We start from the raw sequence: 17,344 nt of genomic DNA, 5'->3' as shown, positions 1-17,344 counted from the left end.
TGGACTGAGACAGACCAGACCACATCCATCAAACTCTGTTTTTTTGCCATGTCGTGGAATCATGGAAATCACAGAATCACATGGCAGACATATATACCAGTTACAACAACAGACGCAGCAGATACAGCACAGTTACTTGTTCTAAAAAGATTTGAATTCATCTCGCGAGACGTCTAATTTACCATACGTAGCCCATAAAACCTTGCTCCAAAGCCCGTCGTCATCACTTGCATAATCATTCTGCCCGGGGTCGGCCCGTCCCGAGCCTCTTGCTATCTCATCACTCTTATTTCTTGTTTTTGTTCTTATTCTTAATTTTCCTCTTTGCTTTGCTCGTCTTGAATCTAGATGATCTGCTTGAACGCGCGGTTGAGAGGGGAGCGGACGTTGGGGACATCCTTCCAGAAGTCGACGGTGGCAACGGCACGCTTAGCGATACCCTCGGGGGTGAACTCGAACTTCTATAGTTGGGGTTAGCAAAGGATTCTTGTGGGGATAGAGATCTGGGGAATCGCCTGGCCCAAGCTTAAGCTGACCAGGGGTAGGGGATGACTTGCCTTGTAAACATCCTTGTAGGCACCAGAAGCACCGAAGCGGTTGATGCCGAACTGCTCGTGGGTGTAGCGCTCCCAACCCATGGTGCTCATGACCTCAACGGACAGCGAGGGGATGCCGTCGGGGAGGACAGACAGGCGGTACTCCTGATCCTGGAGGTCAAAGGCCTCGAAGCAGGGCAGGGAGACGACACGGGCCTTGATGTTGTGGTTCTCCTCGAGGACCTTGACAGCATCGAGGGCAATGGCAACCTCGGAACCAGTGGCGACGAGGGTGATGTCGGCGCCCTCGACCTCGCGCAGGACGTAACCACCCTTGGCAGCCTTCTCGATGGTCGAGCCCTCGAGCTGGGGAAGGTTCTGGCGGGTCAGAGCAATGATGCTGGGAGTCTCCTTGGAGGTCAGGGCGACGTAGTAAGCACCGCTGGTCTCGTTACCGTCGGCAGGTCGCCAGACGAGAGTGTTGGGGAGAGCACGGAAGTGGGCAAGAGTCTCAATAGGCTGGTGAGTAGGACCATCCTCACCAAGACCGATGGAGTCGTGGGTGGCGACCCAGATGGTGCGGACGCGGGACAGAGCCGACAGACGGACGGCACCAGCAGCGTACGAGACGAAGTTCAGGAAGGTACCGGCGTAGGGCAGGATGGTGCCGTAGGCAGCGAGACCGTTGAGGATGGCACCCATGGCGTGCTCACGGACACCATATCGAACATATCGGCCGCTGTAGTCGCCGAGACCGGTCGACTTGGGCTGGAAGTCGACGGCATCCTTCCATCGGGTCAGGTTGGAGCCAGTCAGATCGGCGGAACCACCAAAGAGCTCGGGGATGGCCTCGTGGACCTTCTGGAGAACAGTCTCGGACAGCTTTCGCGAGGCGATGGCGGGGTCGGAGGGGCTGTAGACGGGGAGGTTCTTCTCCCAGCCCTCGGGGAGGTCGCCAGTCTGTCGTCGGACGAGATCAGCGGCCTCGGTGGGGAACTGCTCCTTGTACTTGGCAAAGAGCTGGTTCCACTCCTGCTCAGCGGCGGCACCCTCGGAAGAGTGCTTGCCGTAGAGGTCGTAGACCTCCTGGGGGACGACGAAGCTCTCCTCGGGGTTGAAGCCGAACTTCTCCTTGAGCTGCTTGATGTCGTCAGCCTTGAGGGGAGAGCCGTGGACACCGTGGGTACCCTGCTTCAGGGAGCCGAAACCAATGGTGGTCTTGAGCTGGATAAGAGTGGGCTTCTCAGTGTTGGCCTTGGCCTCCTTGATGGCAGCCTCAATGCCCTCGAGGTCGTGGTCACCGTCCTCGACGGTGAGGACCTGCCAGCCGTAGGCCTCATATCGCTTGGGGACATCCTCAGTGAAGGCGACGGCAGTGTCACCGTCAATGGTGATCTTGTTGTCGTCCCAGACGGCGATCAGGTTGCCGAGCTGGAGGTGACCAGCGAGAGAGCAGGCCTCGCTCGAGACACCCTCCATGAGGCAGCCATCGCCGAGGAAGACGAAGGTGTGGTTGTTGACGAGGTCGAAACCGGGCTTGTTGAAGGTAGCCGCGGTGTGAGCCTGGGCAATGGCCAGACCAACGGCGTTGGAGATACCCTGGCCAAGAGGACCAGTGGTGACCTCAATACCGGGGGTGTCATGGGCCTCGGGGTGACCGGGAGTCCGGCTGTCGACCGACTACAGCAACGGTAAGCAATCAATGGCGAGAAAAGACGTCAGAATCACGTACTCGGAAGGCCTTGAGGTCATCGATGGTGAGGTCATAGCCAAAGAGGTGGAGGAGGGCATACTGAAGCATGCAGCCGTGGCCGTTGCTGGGGACGAAAATTGTCAATTTTTTTTTCTTGGAATGAGCTTGTGGCGTCGGCCGCCGGGTCAAAGACTTACGAGAGGACGAAGCGGTCACGGTTCAACCAGTCAGGGTTCTTGGGGTTGAAGGTCATGAACTTGTTGAACAGGACGTGGGCAACAGGGGCCATGCCCCTTGATAAGAGAGTCAGTATTCATGTATTTTGCTGTAGAAGCTCATCGGCGACGGAGCGGAGGGTGGGAAAACTCACATGGGAGCACCAGGGTGTCCCGAGTTGCTGTGGAAGGTCGCATCAACCTGTTGAGAGCTCGTCAGTCGACATTGTCATTTGTTTTCAGCTCGTTATGAGAGCTACGGAACTGCCGGGCACACGCCCAACACGATGACGATACGAGAGCCAGCGAAACAACAAAGCCGATGAGGCGGTGACGCCCTCTTGCGATGGTTGTGACACTGTCTCTCTCACCACATTTCTCTGCGCGTCCCCCCCAAACCCAAGGTGAATGAATGGCGGGGCAGGCGTGGCGGGGTAAAATCCAATGCACAAGAGCTGGAGGGGAAGAGGAAAAAGCTTACCGCAAGAGTGCGGATGGTGTTGATGGCCTTTTGATCGATCTCGCCGTAACCCATTTTGCCGAATGTTTGAGAGACTGGTTCTATGAAGGAGGAAAAGGAAGAGGAAGAGAAGGAGGAGGAGGAACGAGGGAAGAAAAAGGTCGAATGACGGGGAGATGAACGGAACAGGTCTGACGTTTGCTGGAGGGGTCGTGTCATGTATTTAGCGGTCTCCAGTTTTCCCAGTCTCGAAAAAAATGGTCGGCCGGACGGTATCCCGCAGCCCAAGACCATCATCGCCTCGAGAATGAGCGGACATTGGCTGAGACGAGGTACATGCCCGAGCAGGTACAGTCCGAATCGAGGTACATTGACGTTGGGGGAACAACAAGATTGCTCATCATCCAGATGGTAGCTGTCGAGGCATCTCAACTGTGGCGGGCCCGGAGCTTGGGTGGTTCTCGGGTTGCCAGGGGGCAGCTCCAGGGCCCCTCGGCGCCATGCAGCCTGCGTCTTCAGGGCATCCTCCCCAGCCAGCAGGTACAAGTCCGTCCCGTCCGGTCAAGGTGGCGGCCACGCCAAAAGGGCAGGCCACCCAGCTTCCAACTGGCTCACCACTTCACCTTGCCCACTCACAACTCAGATTCGAGCTCAGCAAAAACAGCACAGAGCTCGCCGCTCTCGCCGCCCTCGCCGCGGGGGGACAAGGTCAATGGCCGGCGAGACGCCGAGTGGGGTCCCGGTGGGGGCCGTCCTTGACACCAGTGACGCTGGGAGCCCCTCCTCCTGCGACCTGGCGCCCCTCGAGATGCTCTCGATGTTCCAGTCGAGATCCCGCAGAGCCCATTCACGGGCGACCGAGCTGCTGCGTGCTCGAGATTAACCTGCAGGTGCCTGCCTCTTGACGCAATCCCTCCCAATTCCCAGCGCCCTCGTTGATCCGTTCGCTGGCCCCTGTGGAGTCTTGATGGAGGAAGAGGGCAACGGCGGCACTTGGCTGTGAGGAACCCTCACCTCTGTGACGTCGGTTGGCCACTCGGTCATTACTCGAGTGAGCCTTCCGTCTGCCCAGATGTTGATGATCTTGCCGCGTGAAGAGTCTTTAAAAACTCCTTTTGCGGCTTTTTCCTGCTGTATCCTTTCTGGGCTGTAATCGCACTAACATGAAAAAATCTCCACGCCGGGCTGAGGAGCGAGTACATATTTCGCTCATAGGTTGTGAGACTGCAGAGCCTTTCTCACCAAATTTAACCGGAGGTAGGGTGAACAGGCAGAAAAGGATACCATTGCCCGGAGGTTGGAACTGGCTGGCGGGCCCCCGCGGGGGCTTCAAGAGGGGCAACTCCGTCTCCCGTGGCCGAGTCGGACACCACTCCGTTGCGATGCTGTGGCTTCAGTTGCGCGATGCGGACCTCTCACAAACAGAAGAGGCCCGCTGGATAAAAACGACCCAAGTCCCTGGTTGGATCGGCTGCTGGACAACCTCATGATCCATCCGCACCAATCCAGATAAGTAATTGGCCTGTCTCGGTGACAGAACGCATAAGTACACATAGGGAGGAGCAGGTCGAAGGAGCGATAGTCGGAGAGGAGGGCCGAGTGCGATGGAGCAGACGGAGATGTGGCTGCGCGTGTCAAGGTGTGCGAGCCAGCAGTGCCCAGCACCTTGACGAGCTCGACAAGGAAGACGTCCAACCAGGTGTGGTTGCACTCGGCATGTCGGCGGAAATGCAATGCCCAGCCAAAGACGGTAAAGGATGGACTGTGTAAGCGGTTATCAAGAATATGGTAACGGCTGATGAATGATATGATATGTATCCGCCCGTCTGCCCCAAAACCTTAGCAAACCTGCGGCGGCCGCCTGTCGGTGAATAACACCAACCTAGGCGTGATGCCACACTCAGGAGACGAATCTTGGTTATCTGCCTGCGAGCTGCTGACTTATATGGCGACAGTCACGACACGTCCGAGGTCTTCACCGAGAGATTGGCCGGGTAGGAAGCTTCGGCCGGAGTGGGGGTTTCACCGATTGTACCCCACTCTCTTTTCCAATGGAATTTACAAACCACCACCAGACGACGACGACGACGACGACAATCAATTCTTTTGGATCTCCGAGCCCGCCGACACACGTCTTGGCTGACCAAGCTAGACTAGAGTGTGCCATTTCCGGATAAAGAAATGGTCAAGAAGACGGGCCCCTCCAGAAAGGCTGCCCCTTCAAAGCAGAGCAACAAGAAGTCGGCCGCCCCGGCGCAGAATCAAGAAGCTTCTTCACCACCACCTCTGCAGAGCCAAGCCGAGCAGCAGCGCCTGCTCGACGTCTTCTCCAATGCCTTCAACTCGACCCTCACGTCAGATGACTTTGCAGGTTTGCTGCAGGAGGTGAAGCAGGCTCTGTTCAATCGCAACTTTGCTACTGCTTTTGGGAGGGAGGACTATCTCGAGGCATATGCGGCGAGATGGAGTCCTACACGGACACTATGCTATACCACTGTTTTCCTCGGCATCAAGGGACATCTGGATGGGATTCTAGCTTCTGAAGAGGGGAGTTCCAGTGGAAAGAATCTGGAATCAAGTACCCAAGCGGGTTTGACAAAGGATTCCGATGCTCTGGAACAAGATACAGAACCTGGTGAGGCATCTGCTGAAACAGGACCAGATGCTCCCAAACCCGAAAGGTCTCAACCACGAAGCACTCTGCGAACGCTTTCAATTGGAGGATGTGCAGCTGAGCACCTCGCCTTTGCATCCTACCTCCAATCCACCTCGACCAACGGTCATCTGACGCTCCTTGACTCGGCTCCCTGGGCCAGCGTCATCTCTTCTCTCGAGTCGAGCACCAACTCCCCGCCCCCCATCTCAAAGTATGCGTCGGCGGCCGCGCGCGCAGCGAACCGCGCGCTTCTGGAGCCGGGTCAGCTCTCTGTCGAGGTGGTACAGCAGGATGTCTTGGCTCTCGATGTCGAGTCGCTGACGGCTCGATGCGCGGGTGGCAAGGTACCCATCGTGGTGACGCTGCTGTTTACCCTCAATGAGCTGTACACCAGCGGAGGCATCGGGAAGACGACCAAGTTCCTCAAGAACCTCGGACAAGCCCTCGCGTCGGGGAGCTTGGTTCTCGTGGTGGACAGTCCTGGAAGCTACTCAGAAGCTGCCCTGGGCAAAGAGAAGAAGCGGTATCCCATGCAATGGCTGCTCGACCACACTCTCCTCGAGACCGAGACACCGGGCTACTCTTGGGAAAAGCTGCAGTCTGACGATTCCATCTGGTTTCGACTCCCAGAAGGCTTGTCATATCCAATACCCCTCGAGAATATGCGGTACCAGATACACCTGTACCGTCTGGAAAAGTCGTCTTGAAACAATCCTATTATTATACTGCAAAAAACTCATGGTATCTAAGGTCTGTCGTCTATGTCGTTTCTAGATGGGAATCTTTTTCATGCCCATACCATCTTCTTGATCGAGTGCCCCAGCTGCTCTAGCAACCCGGTGTTCTTTTTCGCCTCTTCCAGAGAGATAATGTCTCCGGACTCGACTAGGCTCTTGCGCTCTTCCCCTGGGCGCTCTAGTTGTCGTTCCAGCGCCAATCGCTCAATCTCTTCGCAAATGGTGGAAACCTGCTGTGTTTCGGTTTGCCGTGGGCCATCGTCCCCGAGGACGGCCACAGAAGAGTCTACATATGTTGCCTTAAAGACAAGCTGGCGTAGGCTAGATGTCGACGACGGCTTGCTGGAGAGCAGGTTGGCCAAGCTGGCTGGGATGCTGGCATCCTTCTGCCCAGAGGGGTTCTCCTTGCCGGCCATGTCGCCACGGCTTGAAAAGGTTCGGGTGTTAGTGCGTCGAAAATCACTCTTGCCTGGGTTATAAGACACCACAAAGCCGGCGTTCTTGGTCTCGTCAATGTGAGAAAGAGAGATGGTCGAGGTGATGTACGTGCCGTGCTTGATACCCGTGATGTTGCCGAGCTCGACACGCTCAAAGGAGGAGACCTTGTCCGACTTCCAGTCGAAGCGGCAAAGATAGAGAGCGGCGTCCGTCAACAAGAGGACAACTTCCTCCAATGGCAAGGCCTTGATAGTATCAGGCGCGTTGGGGCTGAGGAGAACCCATCCCCCGTGGAACTCTTCCTTCTCGTCTGCTATCACTCTCTTCTGGCACAGCTCAACCGCCAGTTGCCTCATCCTGACCACCGACACGGCAGGATCCTTGGTCATCATGTCGCTCTCAAACTCCTCGAAGATTTTGGCCGTGACGTTGCCGAGGAGGAAGTCTATTGCTGCCTGGCTAAAGTAGTCATTGACCATTCTGTTTGGTTAGCAACTTGATGAGCCGTCAGGGGATTATCAACATACCCGCTGTAAAATCTAGCAAGAGAGAGACCCAAATCGTTCAAGGCACCTCGATAATCCCTCTTTCGTGTTCTCGTATAATCGCCCTTCATGGCCGCCGTCGACGCGTATTGCTTAGACACTGCATCGCCGTTATCCGCCCACAGGGTGTTGAACCAGGCCGTCTCCTGGTCCACCTGCGCGCTCATGTCGAAACCCTCCTCCTTGAGCTGGACCTCGAGCATGTGCTTCCCAAACGAGCTCTGGCAGACGTTGGTCCGATCGAGGCAGTCCATGCAGTTGGTTCGGAGGACGCCCTTCTGCTGGATCAGCTGCTCGCCCTCCTTCTGGACGGTGCTTCCGAAGCTCTCAATCTTTTGCCTCAGCTGGAGGAGCAAGATGCTCACATTTTCGAACTTCATGCCCCTACAGGCGGCATGGAAATCGAACCATTCAAAAGGTATTGTCTTGCCCTCGCCTGCTTCTTTGTTGAGCTCTTCGACACTCTTCTGGTAAGCCGAGCCAATTGACGCCTCGACACCGTGCTTTTCTACAAGATTGACCACTTGCAACTGCCCATAGTTTCTAGAGAGGCTTTCAAAGTGCTTGTGGCAGGCGGCGCGATTTGCCTCCTCGGAGTGCTGCTGAATGGGCACTGGCTTGAAAGAGTATGGGGACTGTGTGAAGAAGAGAGGAATGCTACCCCTGATTTGCATAAAAGAGTAGACCTTTGAGGATGCGTCCCATGCAGGCGAGGATAGAAGCTGCTCTGTCTCAACCATGTTTGCGACGAAACCGTCTTGATCTATACCGCGGCGGAGATACCTCAGACCAGCTCGCTTCGTAGACCTGCGTGATATCAAGGTGATGAGATATCTCCTCTCCGAGGGACGGAGGTCAATTGAGGCTCTGGAGCTCTCAAGTGGAGGAGTGTCCGATTGGGACTTGGAGGGCGTGAGATTGGACAGCTCGACGGAGTCCTTGCCCGTGTCGTCCATTTGTGGAGGCTGACTATCAACGACAAAGGTCCTCTGTCCAACGAAGCCTTGCATCAGAGGTAGAGCCAGAGAATCGTGCCCAGAAGAGATAAAGGGCTGTAAGAGGTTTCGGTTCCAGAAGAAGACGTCGTCCACCTGGGCATGAAGGGGCGTGCCATTGCTGGGTGACACGGATCTCTTGGCGAGTGAACGCGTGAGATCAAAGTCGTACGAGAAGTAGAAACTCCGTGATGAGCCAAAGAGAACTTGAACAGTTCTCAGCAGTTTTGGGAGAAGCTCTGGCTCGCTGAGGGCCCCCTTCGTAGGTTCTTCATCTGGTGTCTTGCTCGGTGAAGTGTCAACGATGGCCATTTCCGGAACGCTCGCGGAATTGCTCAACCCCATAATCCTTTTCTGATCCATGGTCCAACCGCTACGGCTGAACCATCGCTGGGCGAAACGCCCATAACTACCCCTCCTGCGGATGACGTCCTCGGCGACACGGCTCCTGGCAGAGTCTGGCCTGGTATCCTCATCCTCAATGACAGCGTCTTCGACTTCGTCCGATGTGCGCGAGGGAAGCTCGACTTCTTCCTCGCTACTATCGCTCTCATCACCAGAATCGCGAGCCTGTCGTGATAGGTGACTAGACGTCCTCCGAATGGACTCGTCGGCGCCCGTCTTGGAGGTGCATGGTGTGACGGCTACTTCGGTCACAACGTAGATTGGATGACCGCAGATCTGGGCGACCTGCTGACGGCGGGTAATTGTGATGAGATAACTCAACTTGGAGACAGTGATGAGACCTAGAATGGGGGCAGTCGACGTCAGCCATGTCATACATCTAGGGTTGTAAGCGCGCGGGGCCACAATGGCATACCAATGACCCCAAAAGCCTCGAAAGAAGACTCGGGCTTGGGAGCGTCGGGGACATGCTCGCGCGCGACGTGCGAGACGGTGGCATCGCCATACTTGATGCGGACGGGCTGGAAGGGTCGCTGGCCTTTGGAGGAGAGAGGCTGGATGATGAGCCCGTCGATCGCTGCGCAGATGAGGATCTTGCGAGCGATGGCTGGCATTGTGCGCGGGGAGCCCGTGTCAACAACTAGATATATGCATGAGTAGGAGAGAAGTTGAGTCTCAATTCAAAGCGGTCACAGTAGAAGGAGCATAGGAGAAGGAGCAGGGCCATCCAAGCTGAGCTGAGCTGAGCTGCAGCTCAACCGATCACCAGTTCATAAAAAAGCAAGCGACTGCGGCGCCTAATGACCGCATCAGTGGAGAAGCTCAACCAACGCTGTCCACTAAGCGGCCCACGCACACCAAACTCCGACGTCGCATTCGCATTTGGCAATTGGAGAACGGGAGCTACATCCACTTGGCCTCGTTTTCGTATTTGCCTTTACCTTGAGTTGTCATGAACGTCTTTGTCTGTGCATAAGAGTGGGCATCCATCGTCAAGTCTTTGCATGAACTTGTTGGCTTCGTCATGAGAGTTGCTGATATTACTGTCTGCAGCCTCGGTAGTCCATCCAACACCAATTCAACCACCCCGACGGCCCGCCTTGTCAAACATTAACCACATCCAACTAACAAGCCGACAGGGCCCTCATCGACGAAGTATTCCATCTTTTTCTTTCCTCGTTCGGTGGGTATCTTAGATGGCGAGGCGCTCGACCTTGTCGCGCATGGCTCGGATCTGGCCAGCAAGCTCGCTCGCGTCGTTGCTGGTGATGCTGGCGGCGATGACGGCACGGCTGACGCCGCAGGCACGGCCAAGGTGCATCTTGCTGCTGACGTAGACGTAGGGGACTGTTAGGACGTCGTTAGTAACCTGTCTCGATCGCAATCTGCCCAATTGCACTCACCGTTCTTGTCCTCGCAAAGGAGAGGGAGGTGGAGGAGAATAGCGAGGGGCTGAGTGTCGGCAGCGAGGATGACAATCTCAGAGACACCACGGTTCAGGGTCTTAGTAGCCTCGTTGGCACCCTTCTTGAGCTGACGGGCATCTGCGCGACATGTCAGTACTGGTTTTCGCTTCGTCGGTGTCGAGGGAACGTACGCTGGGAGGACTGAACGAGGTCGAGGAGCTCCTGCTCGAGCTTCTGGTCGGCCAGGGGCCAGGCTGGCGAAAGGTTAGTCTCTAGAGATAGACCTGTAGATAGAATGTCCATACCAGCACTCTCAGACATGGTGAAAGAGTAGGTCGAGGTTTTCGTGAGAGAAAGAGTATCTGATGGAGCGCAGGTCAGCAGCTGGTTTCTCTCGGAACGGTGTCGCGAGATAAAGGGGAACAGATAGGAATGAACTAACAAGATGGGATCAAAGATCAGGGTTCCTTGCGTTGGCTCGCCCTGAGGACTATAGCTAGAAGATTGAGACGGTAATGTTGATGTCGAACAAAGTCGGAGGAAAGAAAAAAAAGAGCCACCAAAAATGCGCCAAGGCCCCCAGAAAATTTGAAGCCTTGCGCCAGAGTGTGGCTTGCAGTTCCTGCGCGGGACCCACATTCTTCAGATCGACCAACCAGCGATAGCTGTGGCTCTGACCTCCGGGTCCATCTTTAATCCGAAACAAGGCGCCCCGTGTCAGCTTATGTAAGGCACCCCCGTGCTCTCTCCCTCAGCAGCAGTGTGTACAGCAAAACCTTACCGCGCCTTCCTTGGTTGAGACCTTAACAAGCAAGCAACACCTTCGCACCTTCGTCATCCAACGACCGTCAACAGCTCATCAGCCCGTCGATCTCGTCGCATTTCCCTCTTCGATTCTGCCGACAGAAGTTTGCTTCGTTCACGTAAACAACACAACACCGCCAAGATGGTTTCCGAATACTGGTACGTAGTGTTTGGTTGCGCGCCTCCTTGCCCCCGTCATCACAGGAGCTCCCTGGGCATCACCCGGAGCTTCAGGCATCGCCTAACACGGTCGAATCCCATTGATACGACCCTTTACCTTCTTCCTGTTGGCGATTGAAGCTAACATGCGCGTTCACGCAGCCCCGTTTACTCGGTTAGTCCTCCACATCATCCGTCCTCCGACGTCACCCGTGATGCCTCGCCGGGCGTCTAGGGCGTCCACGATATCGACCCGACATCGAGCTTGACATAGCTAACCATCTCTAGCCCTTCTTCGGTGCTATGGGCTGCACCTGCGCCATCGTCTTCACCTGCCTGGGTGCCTCCTACGGTACCGCCAAGTCTGGTGTCGGTATCGCTGCCATGGGTGTCCTCCGACCCGATCTTATCGTCAAGAGTACGCGACCCCGAAACCATCGATCGCCATCTCGGTACTGACCTTTGCAGACATTGTCCCCGTCATTATGGCTGGTATCATCGGTATCTACGGTCTCGTCGTCTCGGTTCTTATCTCGGATGGTCTGAAGCAGCACCTGCCCCTTTACACTAGCTTCATTCAGTTCGGTGCTGGTCTGTCCGTCGGTCTTGCTGGTCTTGCCGCTGGTTTCGCTATTGGTATTGTTGGTGATGCTGGTGTCCGAGGCACTGCTCAGCAACCCCGTCTGTTCGTCGGCATGATTCTGATTCTGATTTTCGCCGAAGTCCTGGGTATGTTTCTGAAACATTGCATAATTACGTATTACCCACTAACCAATCCACTTAGGTCTTTACGGTCTGATTGTCGCCCTGCTCATGAACTCCAAGGCCAACGTCGAGGCTACCTGCTAAATTCGACACACGGCGACGCGACGTGTTTGGAAGACAGCTTGACAACTCCTGAACCACACGAGCTGCTCTCTCTATCATGTCTTGACTATACAAGACAAACGGCGTTACAGTTTTCTCCGTCAGTCTTCTAGCAGGAAACACGACGGGAGATTTGGGACGTGGGCGCAGGCTTGGGCATGGTGATTGATATTTTCGCCCCCCTTGCGCGTAAATCGGATAATTGAACTCGAGCTACTGATATATTTTTGTTGGTTGGGGATGAATGGGACGCGACGAATCGGAGGGTTTCTGTAAAATAGTGTCAACATGCGTGTTATTCTCTGGGTGGCTTCTCATCATAGACGCTGAAGGGACTCAAGTATCTAGGTACGCTGCCGCTAATTGCTTTGTTCCATGTTACGTCCTGTCTACTATTAGCGTTCATGGTTCTACTCTCTGCATAGAGACGGAGCTATTGCGTAATTAAACCAAAGACTCCAACCCTCGCTATCAGAGACAGAAACAGTTATCTTATTTAGGAGTCTCAGCCCTGGAGAGTCATAGTGACACCGAGGTTGACTATACTTAGCAAACTCTGATGAGTATGTCTTGACGATTTTACTCCTCGGTCATCTAAGAATAAGAGAATGTAGTCTAAGGCAAAGACGAATTCTTATCCAATCTCTTACTATATTTCCCTAATCCTCATAGTAGGGTATGTTATAGATCTTACAGGTGGGTAACTCTTGTGTCAAGGTAAATGCCCACTCCGTTGCTACATAGGCAGACAGCTGTTAATTAATTTCTTCGTCGTATTAATCTACTGCCGCTTAAAAGCAGGTAGGCATAACTCTCTGTATACAATACAAGCAAGTATTCTTCATTACAATATTTCTAAGCAGCCTCAACATGTCCATCCCGTCTCTTTTACGTCAACGCGGATGGATGGCTTTTTGTGTCATGGCACGTCCCTGTATTCTTGACGTCTTGATCTCACCCGGTTCTATCATGCCCCTTACTTTTCGCGTCACACAATCCAAATCGACCCAACACCGACTCCTCAACATCTAGGGTCGTTATGTAAGGAATAAAATAGAGCAAAGGGCCCTATGAAAAGGTAGAATTGAGCAAAATGCTCGTTCTGCCCATGACATTCCCTTAAATGACGTACTTGGTGTCTTATTAGTGATGACTACAAACGTGGTGGACGATGGAGAACTCACAGGAATGAAGAGGTAGGGCACACGTCGCTCATACTCGAGCCAAGCCTCACCATACTTGCGACGGCAGCGGTGAATGTCACGCGCGGCGCGGTGAGCAATCATGCAGACGAAGAAGACGGGGTAGAACCAGGGGAAGGGGCTCTCGAAGCCGGTGATGAGACCCCAAGAGACGGCGAACCAGACGTCGGCCGTGTAGTGGATCTTGCGGGCAAGTCCGTACCAGCCGTCGACGAGGATGGTGCCCTGGGGGGTGGTGATGGTCTTGGGGTTGTGGACGGTCTGCCAGGGGACCTGGGGGAAGGTCTTGCGCCAGACAACCTTGCCCTTCTCCATGGCGCGGAAGCGGTTCTTCTGGCTGTTGCAGCTGTCCCAGACCCAGTACCAGAAGAGGTAGCCCACGAACATGGCGGCGAGGATGCCGCGGTTCCAGCGGTAGACATCGGGGTGGTGGTTGGCCAGGTAGATAGTACAGTGGCAGTAAGAGAGAGGGACACCAGCAAGGTTCCAGAAGATGAGCATGAAACCCCACTTCTCATAGTACATGTCCCTGGGTCGAGTTAGTGAGAGTCCTAAGGCTGGAGGATCATAGTGTACTTACCAGGTGGTGATGATGAGCTCCTCTCCCTTGGCACAGGCGTTGGCATAGAGGAAGTGAGCCATGACGAGGAACCAGACCTCACCAGAGACGTAGCCGTACTGCTCGTGCTGGCGAGCGGCGGCACCGAGACTCAGGATGAGGAGGATATACCAGGGCATGCGGACCTCGAAGAACATCTTGAAGTCGAGAATACCAAACATGCGGGGGTTAAGCTCGGCGCCCATGAAGAAGTCGTAGATGGGATAACCGGTCATACGGTGCTGCTTACCGCGCCAGAGCGCGGAGAAGTAGGCGACAAAGCTGACGAGGAAACCGGTCAGGATGGCGACAGACAGGATCGGACCGAACTCGTCAATGGCCGTGTAGAGAGGCCAGGCGCCCGAGAAGTGCAGAACGGCAAGGATGGCGAGGGTCGTGTAGAGACTGAAGTAGGCATTGCAGTAGTAGCGCAGCTGCTTGCCTCCCTCATGGGGGAGAGGCTTGCCGTAGCCCCAGACGCCAGGGAGGGTGCAGTAGAGAGCACCCTCGACGAAGAGGTAGGACCAGTACCAGGCCCAAACCTGAAGGCGAGGAAAGGCACCCGTGTAGACGAGGTTGACAAGGTGAGCACCAAAGTCGGCCCAGGACTGGCCGGCCTCGCGAGAGGGGAACTTGCCATTATAGTAAGTTGCGCCAATCCACATGTACCACATGAGGATAGGGAAACAAATCATCATGGCGAGGGTACCGAAGGAACCCCCAAACTCAAACTCGCCTGAGTAGTCGACCTTGGGGTCCTGACCTGGCCTCCAGCCGTCGACGACATGAGGATCCTGAGGAACACCCTCAGTCTTGTCAAGGACGCTGGTGACAGGGGCAGGGACAGGGACACCATTGGAAGGAGCGATGCCATTGGCCTTGCCATTGCCATTGGCATGGCCGTTGCGGTTGACGGCACCCATGTCGTCCGGCTTTTGCACGTCGTCCTCGTCGAGGTTCTCAACAAACTTGGTGGTACGTCGACGAATGGGGGCAGCGCGGGGGGCGTTTTCAGCGTTTGAGCCGGAGTCGTTGTCGGCGTCTGAGGTTTCAAGAGGCTGGGAAGTCTGTCGGCGTGTTGAGCGGCGTCGAGAAGGGGTCTCTACCATGCCCTCGAAGAGTTCTTTCTTCCTGAGGCCAGGTCAGTCATTGCGTGGCATGATGGAGGTATATGTTGTGTGAGAGTGGCAAAGGCTCAGGGAGGATATCAACTTGTCCAGGAGGGCCAATTGGGTCGAGAAGGGTATAATAGAAGTGTCAATGGAGTTTGTACGAACCTGGGGGTTTGGCGTAGAGAGTATCTTGAAGACATCTTGATCGAGGGGGCTCAAAGGAGCCTTTATATGCGCGCACGAGGTCAGGAAGAGGGGATTGACAAGGACGGCGGTCTGAGAGAGACGGAACTGCCGAGGACAGTGGTGGGCGTCTCAGAGCCGTGGGATGCGAGACACTTCGTCAAGCCAAGCAGCAACTAGACAATGCGACTCGCTGGGTGCGCGTCTGCTGGTGCTGCGAGGAGAAAAAAGAGTGGACAAGGGCCAGCGAAGCGCAACGAGGCACTGGATGCAGACTGGATGCGCCTCTCTCAACAGGGGGAGGGTAGAGAACGAGCGGTGACGGGCGTCTCCCGATGGAGGTGAGCCGTGAATTAGGTCAGGACCTGTCGTCTAGAGGATGTCTAGATGATGGTGATGATGGACAACAGCAACGCAAAACAACACCTCACAGAGTGAAAGATACAACCAGAACAAGATCAAGGGGGGAAGAAAAAAAACAATGGACAAGGGGGGGGGCGTGTGACGATGGGGAATCCGAATAAGAAAACGTGTTGTGCTATTGGCGCCCCAGACCAGACTTCGATTTTGATTTGCATTGGATGGAGTTTCTCGGGCGCGGGAAGTTTTTCTCCTGGGGTCCGGGTGACAAGGGCCAATTTCCCAGGGGACGTAGCCTATCACGGCACAGCTCTGACAGCCTGACAGGGCAAGCGAAGCTCTTGGGCTCTTGCTTGACAACAGCAATAGCTCTCTTTCCCAGTCGTCTGTTGCACGACATGTAAAAGCGCATCATGTTTGTCTAAGCCTTTCCATACACAAGTCTACCCGTTATGCATTGCCTATCTAAATACCCAACAAACAGTTGCACACCCATCAATTCAACATCAAGACACCAGCTGAAGTTGACGGTCCTTTTTCGCTTCGATGCCTGTGCGTCTGCGAGAATCTGATGGACCCCGGGGCCCGGACGCGCTAGTTATGCATCTTTCGTATAGCTATAGACAGAAATAATAGAACACTCTACACACTTTCATCCCAGTTGGCTGTCCCTTTATTTATGTCTCCAAGCCCCACACAACCCCACAAGGTCCATCTCCACCATGAACCATCCAACCCCCAGACGATCCAAGCGAGTTGATGGCTTCACCCTTGAGCCTCACTACCTCATCCGTCACTCTCGATCAATCACCATTCTCCAAAGAGACCAGGGTAGTGCTATACGAAACTTGCATGACGCTAGCCCCCGATCCCGTCTCTCGACGTCAACGTCGTCGACAGGCCTCATCCTTTGCGGCCTCGGCATCGTGATAACACCCGGTTTTGCGGACACTCTTGCGCCGTTTCATTGAGGGGTTTTCTTCTTTGCCTCTCTTAGGCGCAGTGACGAGTCTCGCGTGGCAAGATACTGTTTTCTGCCCCAGTCTGATCACCCTTGTCCCGGAGGGTGCTTTGAGGCCCGGCGCCTCCCCAGCTCCACACTTTTCTTGTCTCATGGTAAAGTTTGGTGGATATATCGAGCGGTCCCTTTGTTTTCCAAGCTTGATCAACGCCGAGTCGGACCATTCGTGCTGAGATCTAAGCCTCGAGAGGGACTGGACATCACTTGGATGGTTCTTGATCCTTGCCATCTGAACTAGACGAAACCCGCATCTCCCCTCCACGGGTCCCGCGGGTTGCTCTGTCCGATACCTTCATATCGACCGTGGGATGGCGGGATGAGTATCAACTGCACTGTAAAGGATCTGATTTTAGACTCCACGGGGGTGTGTTGGTTTGATTCTTTCTTGCTTACACCCGCCCCTTCACCCCGGAACTCATCCGCCAGCCGATCCATGACCCAAGATGAAGCGCGAGAGATGGCGAAGACATTATCCAGAGGTACCGTTACTTCTCCTCTTGGTCAGCGGTCCGGAACTCCTTGATTCTGGCATCTTCTTCGACTCCATCCTCCTGCTTCATCCGTCCATGACCCCTCCCACACAAAGTACCCACGATGTGATGTGCTGTTCACGGTTCTTCCAACCGGCAGTATTATTACCCGCAAATATCCCAGTGACCTTGGAGATACTTTATGCCTTGCCGGGCACAGCCTGGGTGACTCTTGAATGAAAGAGATCCTTCATGCCAAGCTAAGGGCAACCGTTCTAACCGACTGCAAAGGCAGTGTAAGTCATTACTAAAAGGATCATGCTTCTAGATGAGTAATTGGGTAACTTCAAGCGAAACGTCATGCCCTGAAATGTGGGTTTACTCCCATCTGGCTGTGCCACTGCAGGGTCTTTTGGCTTCTGTTCCAAGGGTTGGCCCCCTTTCCCAACCATACTCACAAACACAGCACGTTCAAGGAGACA

General features: G+C 54.8%; 6 protein-coding genes across 6 annotated transcripts; 2 read left to right on the top strand and 4 right to left on the bottom strand.

Annotated features, from left to right (window-relative positions):
* Positions 1-344: 344 nt before the first annotated feature.
* NCS57_00721500 (Transketolase) lies at positions 345-2,979 on the bottom strand (the record flags this gene model as incomplete). Its single annotated transcript, XM_053057071.1, has 6 exons — positions 345-461; positions 537-2,216; positions 2,269-2,353; positions 2,427-2,522; positions 2,600-2,646; positions 2,926-2,979. The coding sequence occupies 6 exons, from the start codon at positions 2,977-2,979 to the stop codon at positions 345-347; spliced, it is 2,079 nt and encodes a 692-aa protein (XP_052913266.1).
* A 2,106-nt stretch (positions 2,980-5,085) lies between these two features.
* NCS57_00721400 (uncharacterized protein) lies at positions 5,086-6,267 on the top strand (the record flags this gene model as incomplete). Its single annotated transcript, XM_053057070.1, has 1 exon — positions 5,086-6,267. One exon carries the CDS (start codon positions 5,086-5,088, stop codon positions 6,265-6,267), a length of 1,182 nt encoding a protein of 393 aa, XP_052913265.1.
* Positions 6,268-6,347: 80 nt separating this feature from the next.
* NCS57_00721300 (uncharacterized protein) lies at positions 6,348-9,294 on the bottom strand (the record flags this gene model as incomplete). Its single annotated transcript, XM_053057069.1, has 3 exons — positions 6,348-7,215; positions 7,263-9,021; positions 9,096-9,294. The coding sequence occupies 3 exons, from the start codon at positions 9,292-9,294 to the stop codon at positions 6,348-6,350; spliced, it is 2,826 nt and encodes a 941-aa protein (XP_052913264.1).
* A 578-nt stretch (positions 9,295-9,872) lies between these two features.
* Positions 9,873-10,407, bottom strand: NCS57_00721200 (Ribonucloprotein; the record flags this gene model as incomplete). Its single annotated transcript, XM_053057068.1, has 4 exons — positions 9,873-10,027; positions 10,084-10,224; positions 10,278-10,340; positions 10,392-10,407. The coding sequence occupies 4 exons, from the start codon at positions 10,405-10,407 to the stop codon at positions 9,873-9,875; spliced, it is 375 nt and encodes a 124-aa protein (XP_052913263.1).
* A 496-nt stretch (positions 10,408-10,903) lies between these two features.
* On the top strand, positions 10,904-11,898 carry NCS57_00721100 (V-type proton ATPase proteolipid subunit; the record flags this gene model as incomplete). The annotated part of the gene is made up of 5 exons (XM_053057067.1): positions 10,904-11,049; positions 11,212-11,224; positions 11,338-11,467; positions 11,518-11,778; positions 11,834-11,898. Exons 1-5 carry the CDS (start codon positions 11,033-11,035, stop codon positions 11,896-11,898), a joined length of 486 nt encoding a protein of 161 aa, XP_052913262.1. The 5' UTR covers positions 10,904-11,032.
* Positions 11,899-13,035: 1,137 nt separating this feature from the next.
* NCS57_00721000 (uncharacterized protein) lies at positions 13,036-15,028 on the bottom strand (the record flags this gene model as incomplete). Its single annotated transcript, XM_053057066.1, has 4 exons — positions 13,036-13,047; positions 13,101-13,647; positions 13,699-14,847; positions 14,994-15,028. The coding sequence occupies 4 exons, from the start codon at positions 15,026-15,028 to the stop codon at positions 13,036-13,038; spliced, it is 1,743 nt and encodes a 580-aa protein (XP_052913261.1).
* Positions 15,029-17,344: the final 2,316 nt, after the last annotated feature.

The sequence above is a fragment of the Fusarium keratoplasticum genome, chromosome 5, assembly GCF_025433545.1.
Source record: "Fusarium keratoplasticum isolate Fu6.1 chromosome 5, whole genome shotgun sequence".
NCBI lineage: Eukaryota > Fungi > Ascomycota > Sordariomycetes > Hypocreales > Nectriaceae > Fusarium > Fusarium keratoplasticum.
The sequence above is the reverse complement of the archived record's forward strand: the minus strand, read 5'-3'. Positions and strand labels throughout refer to the sequence as shown.